We start from the raw sequence: 15733 nt of genomic DNA on the forward strand, positions 1-15733 counted from the left end.
TTTTACCGTATATGTTAAACTTGATGTAAGCCTTTTTTTTTTTTTCATGTAAGGTATGCACTCCTATTACTGAAATAAGTGTCGTGAGACATCTCACCGGTCTCTGTGACCGCTCTAGACTCTGTAAGCAGAAAACAAAACTGTGTACGCGGGCCGTGGTATCTGGCGCTTTCTGCCTGTCAATCATTTTGCGCATTCTCATAGTATTGTAGTTGCAGCGAATTATTGAGGCTTAATGCCATTTTTATTCCCTGTTGTTCATAACAGTTGTCAGGTGAGGGCGCTGTTTTAGCTGCTGTTGTTTTTAACAACCGTTTCTGCTCGTGTTGGTCTCAATAAAGCTCATTTGGTATCTTTATCATTTAAAAAAAATAAAAAAATGTACTGGTAAAATTACTACTATTTTTTTTTTTTTTTTTACTGTGATTTATAAAAGTAGGTGTTCATGTTGAAGTTTTAGAAGTAAACGCAGACCCACAGCGACAGGATGAGGTTGGTTTACTGATGTGTTAAACAGAAGTAAATTAACTTGGGAAATTAACACAGTTCTCGGCATGTTTTGCATGTGTAGCCTACATAATGCAGATGCCCCACACAAAATAAGTGTTTTAATATATATTTAATTATATAAAATATGTATTTATAATATAATTATGACTAATCAAAAATCATAATGTTTGTTATAATCAACCAGCCCTGTGTGATCATAGTATACACATATCACATATTACAATTACCTAATAAGTGGACCTCAGGGACAACAATAAAATTAGGTATGATTCTGTTAACATCTCTCTTGTATGTGAGATAAGAGCGATAAGAGGGTTGTGTGTGTGTGTGTGTGTGCGTGTGTGTGTGTGTGTGTGTGTGTGTGTAAGTAATCCCCTGAGCTTACATCAGCACTCAGACTGCTGAGATTGACAACACGGTTTTAAACTGGAGGCTTTAATAATGTTACATGCGCTAATTACCCTGTACAACTCTCTCTCTCTCTCTCTCTGAAAGCTGCCTTTGTCTGTGACTACACATATTATAAAACTGATTGTTCTGCATGCTAATTGGTCAATGCAGCATTTAAGCTACAGTACACAATATAGTTACAGTTATGATGTGAAACCCCTGCTAATAAAGCTGCTGTGCTCTCAAACTCCTAAAATGACCAAAGCAATCACCATAAAAGTGCTCCATATAATTAGTGCGCAATATTCCAAGTCTTCTGAAGTCGTACAATAGCATTGCGTGAGGAACAGACCAAAATTTAAGCCGATATTTACTGAAAATCCTTTTCGCCGTAGCTCTCAAATCGAATGACATATTCAAACAGGGATATTAGCGAAAATGAATGACATTTGTCATCGATGACATCAAACCTGAGTCACCACGTCTTGAATCGCTAGTTTCAATATGAATATGAATGTGAATTGAGAGTTAAGGGAAGATTATCAGTGAATAATTACTCGATTTTGGTCTGTTCCTCACACACAGGTATAGTATGGCTTCAGAAGACTTGGAATATAGTGCTTGAGTCATATTTTTTATGCATTTCTTTTTATATTTTTGGAGCTTGATAGCCATAGATCACTGTATGCTTTCATTGTATGGAAAAGAGCTGTGAAAACATTCTCCGAAACGTGTTTTTCTGTGTTCTTGGGATTAAGAAAGTCATACGGGTTTGGAACAACATGAGCGTGAGTTATTGAAGACAGTATTTTCATTTATGGAAGGTAAGATTAGATACATGTAAGATGTACTCTTCATTACAGTGTCTTCATATTTGTGTGATTGGATTAGTTGTGCATCTTCATAAGTGTCTCTGGCTTGCAGAATTAATCCTGCTGACGGAAAATATCCAGTCCTTTGAGTAAACATTGGTTAGATGTGGGCGGAGCCGTAGGTTACAAATACAGCCCCTAAAGACCACCGTACGCACTTTATCTAGACCCACACCATTATCTGCACCTGAACATCTGAACACCTACAGGTGAGTTTAACAGGTTAAAAACTCTGGGGACAAATGAAGAATATTTATATGTTTAGGTCAACAAAATATGATGGAGTAAAATAAGTTATGCATTGATTCTGTATTTTATATGTTCTGACAGGTGCATTAAGATGATATTCAGATTGTAGGTGCAGATGTGGGCAGCTAAAACATTTATAGTTTAACTGAATGATTTCAACTTTTAAAAAACTTGAATAGATAGATGGATAGACACACAGTCATTTTAAATCAATATAGACTGTATTTACAAGGGTTATTTCAGAGTGTGTGTGTTTGTGTTGAGGTGTTACACTAGATTAGGGTTGTGAGTCATTCTGCTCCTGAATCGGCTCAGAGTTAAAACCGCTGATGAGGGGTGTGTGTGTTTATGTGAAATTACGGTGTGAACTACAAGTCTCAAAAATAACTTAAAACCAACAGCCACAGAAATGTGAGAAAAATGAATGTAAAATATACTGATAGATCAAGAAAGAATCTGTGATGATCTGTTTGTGTTTTAGGAGACAGAATGAGTCCCAAACACGTCATCTACAAGAAACTCTCCCGAGACAAATCTGTGAGTATAAGAGCCAGATCAATCTCGCATCTCTGTCCATCCACCACTTTTATATTTCCATCCCTCATTTTGCAGATTTGTGTAGCAACATTGTTTCTTCATTTCACAGTTTGCATGTCATATTGTATCAGTGAATAGTAAACCTGTGTGTGATGTCATAGGTTGGCGTATACATGGGCAAACGGGATTTTGTGGACCACTGCGACTCTGTGGATCCTGTTGGTGAGTATAGAACGTAACAGTCAGGTTCTGGAAGTAAACATCCCATTTATTTTCTCCATGGGCGAATTGATTAAAGACAGACCTACCGTGAGCTCTAAGGTTGTTAATTGATGGTATATGCTATTGTTGAAGCTATCAGTCCATGTTACTTCAACTTCAGAGCAATCGGAATTCCTGGTGAAGAACTAAACTACCCATAATTCTGAACAGAAAGATCCACCAATCAGAGAATCACTGCAACCAAAGTGCGGCAAAAGAGCTCTGCAGCGAATGATGCGGTCGAATTTCTCTTCCTACTCTTTTAGGGAGAATACTTTTGCAATAAACTTAAATTATATTGTTTCTTTACTTATTATCAATAACTTTTGATTTAACGTTTTAGACTTTTCTATCATTTTTAATTCAATTTCATCACTCACAATGCTTCATGGGATTATAGTTCGTTCCCTCATTAAAGATGTTAAGTGCACAGTCTTTTTGTCTGATTTTCAAATTCATTTTTTGCTTGAAATCAAAGTTTGTAATGTTGTGATTCACCTCGGAGTTGGTTTGGTTCATTTGATAAAATCCCTATGGAAAAAATGAATGGGTAAATCACATTCGGAACCACAATTTTATGGCAACTAATTTAGCTTATGTGAGCGCTTGCATGCTAAAACAAACTATATGCAACTAAGAGTGTCTGTGGTATCAAGACAAAATTTTATGATACTGGCGTACTGACTGAGGACATGCTGAAAACTGCTTTCCCATCACCAGCTAAGTACGCCATTCTCTCTTCTGTGTGTTAGATGGTGTTGTACTGATCGATCCAGAGCAGATCAAAGGAAAGAAAGGTGAGATGATTTACAGACAGATGGCACCAGTGAGCACATTACTGTGTGTGTGTGTGTGTGTGTGTGTGTGTGTGTGTGTGTGTGCAGCCTGCAACTCTTAATATCTATTTTACTGAAGTTTATAACCTGAAAGGAAATCAGACATGCTTTAAATTTAAAAAAATTAATTACAGATTTAAACCACTGAAATATTAATGTATTCACCCTCATGTTTTTTGGATATTTAATCTGTTGTTTGTGTGTGTTAGTGTACGTCATGTTGTCGTGCACGTTCCGTTACGGTCGGGATGATATGGATGTGTTGGGAATGGCATTCCGGAGGGACATCTTCCTGTGCACCCGGCAGGTGTATCCTCCACTCCAGGATAAAGAGTGCAGCATACACTCCAAAATCCAGGAGAGAATCCTGCGGAAGCTTGGAGACAACGCTTATCCGTTCTTCTTTGAGGTGAAAGAATGTCTGGTCCGATGTTTTTTTGTGCATCAGATTTACCTTAATTAAAACAGAGCAACATCTGTGTTGATATCACTGACTTTTGTTTCAGTTTCCAGATAATCTGCCGTGTTCTGTAGCTCTGCAACCAGCGCCAACCGATGAAGGAAAGGTAAACAAACACTAAACTATCAATATGATAATAATAGATCATCATAACCTTAAACATAGAGCCACTGTGAGTTAATCAGTGATTGCATATTAATATTTGATGTGTATTTATCTGATCATTCGGTGTGAGATATTTAGGAAAGACATATATAATGTGTGCGTGTGTGTGCGCAGCACTGTGCAGTGGAGTTTGAGGTGAAGGCCTTCTGTGCAGAAAATCAGGATGATAAAGCTCAGAAGAGGTGAGAAATTACAATAAATACCCATTACCAGCCTTGGGGTTAATAATAGTTTCCCAAGACCCAGTACCTGACCCCCAAGATCCAGGTCAAGACTACCAGACCCCTAGACCCAGCCATTACCAGACCCCAAGATCCAGATGTAGACCAAAACCAGACACCCAAGATCCTGGTTAAGACTAGACCCCATAGACCCAGACACTTACCAGATCCTCAAGACCCAGGTCAAGATTAGACCCCCTAGACCCAGACCCCAAGACCCAAATCCAGACTATTACCAGACCCCCAAGATTCAGAATCAGACAAATACCAGACCCCAAAGATCCAGTTCCAGGGTAACATTAAGCCCCCTAGAACCAGACCATTTACAGACCCTCAAGATCCAGACCAATACCAGACCTCAAAGATTCAGAACAAGACTGTTACCATATTCCCTAGATCCAGACCCAGACCATTAGCAGAACCTGAGATCCAGACTATTAACAGACCCCCAAGATTCAGATCAAGGGCAAGACTAGAGACACAGACCATCACCATAACCCAATATCCAGACCAATACCAGACCAACAAGATCCAGACTATTACCAGACCCCCAAGATTCAGACCAATACCAGACCTCCAAGATTCAGAACCAGACAAATACCAGATCCCCAAGATTCAGATCAAGGGCAAGACTAGACCCCAGAGACTCAGACCATCACCAGAACCCAAGATCCAGACTATTACCATACCCGCACAATTCAGACCAATACCAGACCTCCAAGATTGAGAACCAGACTATTACCAGACCCCCAAGATTCAGAACCAGACAAATACCAGACCCCCAAGGTCCAGATCCAGGGTAAGACTAGAGCCCCTAGACCCAGACCAATAAAAGATCCCCAAGATCCAGATCCAGACCAATACCAGACCCCCAAGATCCAGGTCAAGACTAGACTCCCTAGACCCAGACCATTACCAGACCTCAAGACCCAGACTATTACCAGACCCTGAGATCCAGACCCAGACTATTACCAGACCCCAAGATCCAGATTCAGACCAATACCAGACCCCCAAGACACAGACCCAGACCATTATCAGAACCCAAGATCAAGACTATTACCAGACCTCCAAGATTTAGACCAATTCCAGAACTCCAAGATTCAGAACCAGACTATTACCAGACCCCAAAGATTCAGAACCAAAAAAATACCAGACCCCGAGGTCCAGATCAAGGGCAAGACTAGACCCTGAGTCCAAACCATAACCAGACCCAGTCCATTAGTAGAACCCAAGATACAGAGTATTACCAGACCCCCAAGATTCTGACTAATACCAGACCTCCAAGATTCAGAACCAGACAAAAACCAGGGCCCCAAGATCAAGGGCAAGACAAGACCACTGAGACCCAGACTATTACCAGAACCCAAGATACAGACTATTACCAGACCTATAAGATTCAGACCAATGCCAGACCTCCAAGATTCAGATCCAGACAAATACCAGATCCCCAAGATTCAGATCAAGGGCAAGACTAGACCCCAGAGACTCAGACCATCACCAGAACCCAAGATCCAGACTATTACCATACCCGCACAATTCAGACCAATACCAGACCTCCAAGATTGAGAACCAGACTATTACCAGACCCCCAAGATTCAGAACCAGACAAATTCCAGACCCCCAAGGTCCAGATCCAGGGTAAGACTAGAGCCCCTAGACCCAGACCAATAAAAGATCCCCAAGATCCAGGTCAAGACTAGACTCCCTAGACCCAGACCATTACCAGACCTCAAGACCCAGACTATTACCAGACCCTGAGATCCAGACCCAGACTATTACCAGACCCCAAGATCCAGATCCAGACCAATACCAGACCCCCAAGACACAGACCCAGACCATTATCAGAACCCAAGATCAAGACTATTACCAGACCTCCAAGATTTAGACCAATTCCAGAACTCCAAGATTCAGAACCAGACTATTACCAGACCCCAAAGATTCAGAACCAAAAAAATACCAGACCCCGAGGTCCAGATCAAGGGCAAGACTAGACCCTGAGTCCAAACCATAACCAGACCCAGTCCATTAGTAGAACCCAAGATTCTGACCAATACCAGACCTCCAAGATTCAGAACCAGACAAAAACCAGGGCCCCAAGATCAAGGGCAAGACAAGACCACTGAGACCCAGACTATTACCAGAACCCAAGATCCAGACTATTACCAGACCTATAAGATTCAGACCAATGCCAGACCTCCAAGATTCAGATCCAGACTATAACCAGACCACCAGAATTCAGGACCAGACAAATACCAGACCCCCAAGATCCAGATCCAGACCATTAGCAGAACCGAAGATCCAGACTATTACCAGACTGCCAAAATTAAGACCAATACCAGACCTCCAAGATTCAGAACCAGACAAATACCAGACCCCCAAGATCCAGATCAAGGGCAAGACTAGACCCCCGAGACCCAGACCATTATCAGACCCCCTAGATTAGGATCAAGGGCAAGACTAGATCCCCGAGACCGAGACCATCACCAGAAACCAAGATCCAGAATATTACCAGACCCACAAGATCCAGAAATAGCCCAAAACCAGACCTCCTAAGACCCAGACCAATACCAGACTCCCATGATTAGGATCCAGACTAATACCAGACCCCCAAGATCCAGATTCAGACCATTACCAGACCCCCAAGAGCCAGACCAATACCACAACCCCAAGATACAGAACCAGACAAATACCAGACCCCCAAGATCCAGACCATTACCAGAACCCAAAATCCAGACCAATAAACTGAAACCAAGAACACATTTTAGTGGTCTTCAGAGGGGTCGAGACCAAGATTCCAACTCTTCTCATTACTAAAGAGGTTCTCTGTAGTGATCTCTCTGTTTCTGCAGGAGTTCCGTGCGGCTGGCAATCAGAAAGGTCCAGTACGCTCCAGATAAAGGCGGTGCGGCTCCATCAGGCGAGACCACCTGTGAATTCATCATGTCTGATAAACCGCTGCATATGCGTGTCAGTCTGGAGAAAGAGGTGAGACTTTCTGTGTGCTAAATTTACTCCTCGCATTCAGTTTTGTTCTCTTTTTGGTTTATTTGTGGTATTTCTATTTCTCAAACTTAAAGATTAAAAATTCGAACAAACCTCAAACCTTGATTCCTCAAATCATGTGTCCTGTTGAGGAGAGGTGTGCTGTACTTTAAGAGATCAGACATACTGTATGATTTTCACCTGGCGGACAATAAAGTGGGTGAAACAATCCCATATACGTATATAGAGTCATACATATCTAGAGACCAGAATATCATAGAGAACCGTATAGGTTAATTTGCCTTGGGTCAGTAGACAACAGCTAAGGACGCTCTAGCAACCACGAAACCTATTAAAAACCACTGAGAACACCTTAGCAACTGCAAAGCAATGCCCTGGCAACCACCCACAAGATCCTAGCATCAGGGTGGTGACTCTTTGAACAGGCAAACATCACTCACATTTTCTACAAATAAATTCTGCTATTGTGCACATTGCAGACATATTACCATGGGGAACCAATCAACATCAGTGTGGACATTGACAACAGTTCCAACAGGAATGTGAAGGACGTCTCAGTCTCAGGTACACACACACACACTCACTCTCTCACACACACACTCACTCACTCACAGACATACGTCTGTTTAAAACTGATGTAAATTGTTTTTTCCTGTGTTTTTAAAGTGTTATACCTTATACTCTTTATCTCTTTCTCTGTAACACAGTGGAGCAGATTACTAATGTGGTGCTTTACTCAAATGACAAATACGTCAAAACTGTGGCCTATGAGGAAACTACGTAAGCATGAATAATTTATTTTATATCATCAAACTCTATGATGTCACTGAGAGAATGTTACAATTAAGATGTTACATTTTATTAGATAATGTTATGTTTAATGAATTAACCAAGAGAATGTTATGTTTAATGATGTCACTGAGAAAATGTTACGTTTAATGATGTTACGTTTTATGATGTCACTGATAGATTGTTACGGTTATGATGTCACTGAGAGATTGTTATGGTTATGATGTCACTGAGAGAATGTTACAGTTATGATGTCACAGAGATTGTTATGGTTATGATGTCACTGAGAGAATGTTATGTTTAATGATGTCACTGAGAGAATGTTACAGTTATGATGTCACAGAGATTGTTATGGTTATGATGTCACTGAGAGAATGTTATGTTTAATGATGTCACTGAGAGAATGTTACAGTTATGATGTCACAGAGAGATTGTTACGGTTATGATGTCACAGAGAGATTGTTATGGTTATGATGTCACAGAGAGAATGTTACAGTTGTTATGTCACTTTGTGAATGGTATCATTATGATGTCACTGAGAGAATGTATTTCTCCATTATGTCAACACAGAGACACTGTGCCACCTGGTACCAGTCTGAAGAAGGTGTACACACTCTGTCCTCTGCTGAATAATGATAACCGTGAGAGACGCGGTCTCGCTCTGGACGGAAAACTCAAACATGAGGACACTAATTTGGCCTCCTCTAGTATGTAAGTGATGATAATTCAGTGTTCATGCTAGAACATCAGTCAGCTGAAACAGACCTAAAATATGTTTTCACTGTATCTCTCTCTGCAGTGTAAAGGAAGAAGTTCTGAAGGAGATTATGGGCATGTTGGTGACTTATAGAGTGGTGGTAAAGTGTAATGCAGCGGGGTGAGTGAATGCAAGATGTTTTGAATTTGTACTTTGTTTTGGGTCCCAAATTGCCGAGCCTGTTCTCATGAAGATTACGTGACTGAGAACTTATTCACAAAATTACATCACGTGGTTTCTTACATGTATCGCATCAGTTGTGAAATGTCCACTGTGTGGTGCTAAAAGCGAGTTTAAATGTTCTCCCAAACTGTGAGGTTTTTAAGGTTAATGCTCGAAGAGTTTTAAATCAAAAAAACGTACCTCTCTTCCCTAATCATAGCCAACAGTGTCACAAAAAAGCAAATCTGAGTTGAAAAAGACTATTGCTGAAGCAATCACTTCATTTTGTGGTGCTTATGACAATTTCGACACACATCAAATTGCATGCTCTTTACGTTACGTACAGCGAGCCATGTAAAAGTAATTTTGCAAAAAATGCTCTATTCTATGATACCAGGTTGAAATTGTCCATCAGGATGCTAACAATATTAGTCTGTGTTCTAGTGTTGGAGTCAACTCATAAAAAAAAAAAGCAAGTAACAAGTTTTGACTAACAAGTAAGTGTGTAACGTGACAAAGCGCTGCATCACTGTTTTCGTGTTTGTAATATAGCAGTTCACACGCAGCATTAAAGCCAAGCAAACGCAGTTGCCAACACATCCACCCTCCTTCTTTTATGAAGCATTGGGAAGGTAGATTCATTTGAGTGATTTGTTCACTCGAATGCTTCATTTAAGTGCACCGGTTCAATAAAACGATTCATTGATTCATTTTTGAAACCCTGCGCTGGAGTTATCTTTTATGCAGAGATATACAATTAGTATTACAATATTTATTACATAATAATGTAGTATTTAAAGTTTGCTTTTTGTCACTGTTTAGTTTTGTTAACACTTCACAATAAGGTTCTATTCGTTAACATTAGTAAATAACTTTGGTGTCATGAACTAACAATGTTTTTTAATCCATTAGATTTTTATTTATTATTCTGGGTTAATGTTATTATTTACCAAAATACTTTTGTTCATTGTTTGTTTATCTTGGTTTATATTGCATTAATGTTAACATATACAAATTTTCATGTAAAACAATGTATTGGGATATGAAGAAATTAACATTAACCAAGATTAATAAATGCTATACAAGTATATATTGTTCATAGTTAGTTCATGTTAACTTATGTTAACAAATACAACCTTATTGTAAAGTTTTGCAATTTTTCTAGATTTAATGGGGCCATTTTGTGTAAATTAATGTCCTGTTAAGGGGCCTGAGTAGCTCAGCAAGTAAAGACGCTAATTACCACCCCTGGTGTCATGAATTCGAATCCAGGGCGTGCTGAGTGACTCCAGCCAGGTCTCCTAAGCAACCAATTGGCCCGGTTGCTAGGGAGGGTCACATGGGGTAACCTCCTCGTGGTCACTATAATGTGGTTCTCGCTCTCAGTGGGGCACGTGGTGAGTTGTGTGTGGATGCCGCGGAGAATAGCGTGAAGGCTCCACACGCGCTATGTCTACGCGGTAACGCGCTCAACAAGCCACGTGATAAGATGCGCGGATTGACGGTCTCAGACGCGGAGGCAACTGAGATTCGTCCTCCGCCACCCGGATTGAGGCGAGTCACTACGCCACCACGAGGACTTATAGCGCATTGGGAATTGGGTATTCCAAACTGGGGAGAAAAGGGAGAAAAATAAATTTCCTGTTAAAATGCTCTCATTGTTTTTGCTCTCGAAGAATACTGATCTGATTGCAAACAAAAAAACTCTAATTATAGAATAAGAGTTATAAAATTAGTTAGTTAAATATTTAAAAAGAGCCCAACAGCCTCAATGTTTTTAGCTCGTGTTTGGTAGTAAAGTTGTTGTGTTTTTACCGGAGGGTAACTTGCCTGTAATTGAACTAATTTCTCTGAATGTTTGGATGCTAATGGTTGTCTTTCTCTTTTACAGTATGGTTGGATCCAGGTGAGTTTTGGGTGCTGTAAAATGTTCTGAATTTGGAGTGTGTTCATCTGTGAGGTGTAACGGTAACTGTGTGTCTGTTTGTTTCAGTGAGGTTGCCGTGGAGGTCCCATTTAAACTCATGCATCCCAAACCTGTTCCAGGTGAGTCGATCACAGTTTTAAACTTGCTGATATTCCAGTTTATATTTTATCTAGACTTGAGGTCGACCGATAACTAAGGTGGTGGAAAAGACTAATTGGCTGAAAGTTTTGAAAATGTATTTATTGAATGTTTAAAATAGTCCAAAATGATTAAAATATCAAATGCGTGTTTGTTATGAAAACAAAATCCTAATAATAAACAGAAAAAAGGAAGATTTGCACAATGCGGGACTTTTTCCATTGTAAACAAGCCCGAAATACACCAAAGACTCTTATTTTGAAATGACTGTAATTCCAGCTCATACAAACTCAAGGAAAAACAAAGCATGGACTCTTACAATTCTCCACAATGTATTACAATCGAATCACTATAGAGTAAGCATAGTTATATGGGCTAATATAAATACTGTATGAGCAGGAATTAATCAACACTAGATCATCATTAATCAATAGCAGATCATCAGTGATCACTTGTAAAAAAAATTAATAACATTTCGTATAAATAATTGTAAATAAGTGCATAAACAGTGATGATGACAGAGTCTTGGCTCCATTACAGTGCTCTATATGTAAATATTCACCAAAATAAGCATTTTATTGCCTGTATAGTCACCAGATGATAGGTTTTGGACACAGAGGAGCATAGAATAATAATATTTTTTTTTAAAAACTATCGTCAACTGTCTGCATAGAGTTTGCTGATGACCGATAGTTCCAAAAAGCAACTATCGGCACCGATTAATCCGTAAAATCAATATATCGGTTGACCTCTAATTTAGACCACATAGACCACTTTGGACAGAGGAACATGGAGGAATAATATATTTTTTAAACTATCGGCAACTGCCTGCATAGAGTTTTGCCGATAACCGATAGTTCCAAAAAGCAGCTATTGGCACAGATTAATTGGTAAAACCGATATATCGGTCCACCTCTAGTTTAGATCACATAGACCACTTTTGACAGAGGAACATGGAAGAATAATACAAATCTTTAAAAAAATCTATCGGCAATTCTATGCATAGAGTTTTGCCAATAACCGATAGTTCCAAAAAGCAACTATCAGCACCGATTTAATCTGTAAAACCGATATATCAGTCGACTTCTAATTTAGACCACTTTGGACAGAGGAACATGGAGGAATACCTTTTTTTTTATTTTTTTTTTTTTTTTACTTTCAGCAACCGTCTGAATAGAGTTCTGCAGACAATTGATAGTTCCAAAAAGCAACCATCGGCACCGGTTAATCGGTAAAACCGATATATTGTTCGACCTCTAATTTAGATCACATAGACCACTTTGGACAGAGGAACATGGAGGAATAATATATTTTTTAAACTATAACCAACTGCCTGCATAGAGTTTTGCCGATAACCGATAGTTCCAAAAAGCAGCTATTGGCACAGATTAATTGGTAAAACCGATATATATCGGTCCACCTCTAGTTTAGATCACATAGACCACTTTTGACAGAGGAACATGGAAGAATAATACAAATCTTTAAAAAAATCTATCGGCAATTCTATGCATAGAGTTTTGCCGATAACCGATAGTTCCAAAAAGCAACTATCGGCACCGATTAATCAGTAAAACCGATATATTGGTCAAACTCTAATTTAGACACATAGACCACTTTGGACCATTAAAAAGAGCTACCGTGTCCCAAAAACCATTTTCACCATGTTAATTGAATAGTTAAGGCAAAAATTGACATTCTGTAATAATTTACTCACCCTCATGGTGTTTCAAACCCATATGCCTTTCTTCCTTCTGTGGAGCACAAAAGGAGATGTTTTAAGCAAATTTTGACAGATTCTTCAAAACATCATGTTTGTGTTCCTGTAGAAAATGTATGGAAACTATTTAATTTCAGCCTTTACTAAGCTTCTGAAAGGGCATAGGGAAAGGCACATGAAACATTGTTATTATTCATTTGCTAATAATTGAACATTGTCTCTTTCTTTCTTCCCCATCCTCTAACATCTAAAGAGAGGTAAGCAACAAGAATCTCATTGTGCTTGTTTCCTAATGTAACCAATCTCCATTATCAGGGTGTAAACGGTCTGCATTCAGTTTGTAAAATCAATGATTTTATCTTATAGACTGTGTAGGGACTGTCTGTTATATAATACCCTGCATATATATATTCCATGTGTGGTGTACACTTCCCTTTTTTTAAAGAACAAACACACTCTTGAGATGACAAATGATCTGTTTAGACTCTGGGAAGGGAAAGTTAAGAGTGCGAGGAACGCGGGGAATATGATCCTGTCTCTTGTGTCGAGCCCCAGTTTAATACTGCTCTTTCAGTAAATCTGTTGTTACTGTTCAATAGAAACAATATTGTGACATCATAACAGGTGTGTGTGTGTTGCTGACATAGAACACCTTTGTTCCTGTGATTTAATGTTGCTAGTATCGCTATATCTGTAAAACTATCTGCCTTTTATAGGCCGTTTGTGTTGATTGAGTTTCTCGTTTGTCTCTTTGTGCACTTTTAATGTTTTTGTGTATCTATGTGCATGCAGTGAAGACACAACTGACCTGGTGTTCGAGGAATTTAAACGCTCCTATCTGAAGGGGGTCGTCGGCGATGATGATGAATCCCCAGCTGAGCCTTGAGAGATGCAGAGCTGATCATGGATGACACATATAGGTGTTTAAACATTTATTTAGGCATATTAATAAGCGTTTATGCGCATGTTAAAGTTTGTAGATGTTGCAGCACGCCTGTAGTGTGTGTTATTGTTTAGTGTGTTTTTGCTCACTATAAAAAAAAAATAATAATCTTATTTTATAGTTAATTTGATTAAAGGATTATAGGGTTCCCATACCTTTAGACCACGACTTTTGCTCACAAAGAGCAATTTCTAGCTGATAAAATGTTTTAAAGCTGTAGAAATGTTAACGACTTAAGATTTTATTAATTTACATTAAATCTTAGCTACAGTTTGGCCTGGAAATTCCATGTTTACCATATTGTGGGAACCCTGGGGATAATATTACATATCTTATAAATTAAAAGTTTCTTTTGACACGGTAGACAAAAATAAAACAATTCCCTTAAAATAAAAACTTAGAGATAAGTGTTCCAAGTGTGTACTTTTTTTAGTTTAAAAGCTTCTAAGAAAGCTAAAACTATATATCTAAAGCTTTCAGTATGTATTTACCCATAAACATACTTCTGTATATTGAAGAGTCACATTATGTACTGTATGAACTGAATAGCAAATAATTTGCAGTGTACCTTTAAAGATGTCTTTTCTGTCCTAACATTTTTGTCCCTGTAAACTTTACCTTTGAGCTTAGAAATAAAACAGCCTGTAACTGCATTTGCATGATCTTTGGACCAAAAGAGCGAAAGACTGACAATGTGTTGTTTGGTCGGGTGATATTTGATTTCCATCATGAGCCTCAAAACAGCAGCTATCAAATCCTAAGCATCAGCTTATAACAGTAAAGTATGTTACACATTCACCTGTGTTTAATTAACTAAAAATATTTCAATGAAAGTACTAAAATTATGTCTATTGACATATTTAATTTCCCGATTTTGATCCATTTATAATTTAAAATAGCTTTGTATGTTTAAATATTAGACTGTAATGTGTAACCCACATTCTTACAGCAGCAGTGCGGACAATAAACCAAACCTTTAATCTCGCACAAACCAATTTGTTTTACACAAACCTATCGATTTGTTTCAGAAGACGTTAACTGATCGATTGGAGTCGTGTGGATTACATTTATGCTGCCTAAATATGAATTTTGGACCGTCAAACAGCCAGCAGCCTCACGGCACCCGTTCGCTTTCATTGTATGGACAAACAGAGCTGAAATGTGCTTTTAAAAATCTTCATTTCAGTTCTGCTGAAGAAGGAAAGACATACACATCTGGGATGGCTTTAAGGAATGTAAATCACGAGATGGGTGAACTACCCCTTTAAGTCCGATTCATTGAGCATAAACATAATTTAATGGCTATAGTAGTTTAAATTCAACTTAATTAAGTTTGTCAAACTCAATTTACCAAAGTTGTGTTTAATTAATTTTCTTATGTTTGTCCAACTTAATTTTTTCAAAATATTGCTCAAAAATACATAAAATAACACTTAATTTCAACACTTTTTCTCCCTATTCAGTCATAAGCAAAGCATGCTGGGAAATGGAAATCCCCTGCCCAGTTTCAGCAATGCTTCATTAACACCACAAAAAGTATTCATGTAGTCCCAACTCAAATGGATTAAGTAAACTTCAGTTTTACAAATTTAAATGGATTGAACGGAACAAAATCAGCTTGTGACAAAATGTTCTAGAATTGTGTTGCTTTAGTTCATATTAATTAATTAAACTGAACAAGCAGCAAAAATTCCTTTTTGTGCAACTGAAATTACCTAATTAAATATGCAAATTAAAGTACTGAAACTTGGCTACATGAGTGGAAATGTTTTCTATGGACTTTGTAATGTGGTGAC

General features: G+C 38.5%; 1 protein-coding gene across 1 annotated transcript; it reads left to right on the forward strand.

Annotated features, from left to right (window-relative positions):
• Nucleotides 1–1880: 1880 nt before the first annotated feature.
• On the forward strand, nt 1881–14590 carry LOC127422632 (S-arrestin-like). The gene is made up of 15 exons (XM_051666385.1): nt 1881–1981; nt 2503–2558; nt 2720–2780; nt 3572–3616; nt 3865–4064; nt 4162–4221; nt 4395–4462; nt 7351–7486; nt 7984–8068; nt 8212–8284; nt 8864–9004; nt 9093–9170; nt 11104–11118; nt 11206–11262; nt 13787–14590. Exons 2-15 carry the CDS (start codon nt 2511–2513, stop codon nt 13878–13880), a joined length of 1161 nt encoding a protein of 386 aa, XP_051522345.1. The 5' UTR covers nt 1881–1981; nt 2503–2510; the 3' UTR covers nt 13881–14590.
• The last annotated feature ends 1143 nt before the right edge of the window (nt 14591–15733 follow it).

Source organism: Myxocyprinus asiaticus, chromosome 31 (assembly GCF_019703515.2).
Source record: "Myxocyprinus asiaticus isolate MX2 ecotype Aquarium Trade chromosome 31, UBuf_Myxa_2, whole genome shotgun sequence".
NCBI lineage: Eukaryota > Metazoa > Chordata > Actinopteri > Cypriniformes > Catostomidae > Myxocyprinus > Myxocyprinus asiaticus.

Excerpts from the sequence above, each read along its gene's own strand:
- LOC127422632 (XM_051666385.1), top strand. The coding sequence starts at position 2,511 with ATGAGTCCCAAACACGTCATCTACAAGAAACTCTCCCGAGACAAATCT. Across the intron at positions 4,463-7,350 it reads GATGATAAAGCTCAGAAGAG|GAGTTCCGTGCGGCTGGCAA; the intron begins GTGAGAAATTAC and ends CTGTTTCTGCAG. Across the intron at positions 8,285-8,863 it reads GTGGCCTATGAGGAAACTAC|AGACACTGTGCCACCTGGTA; the intron begins GTAAGCATGAAT and ends ATGTCAACACAG.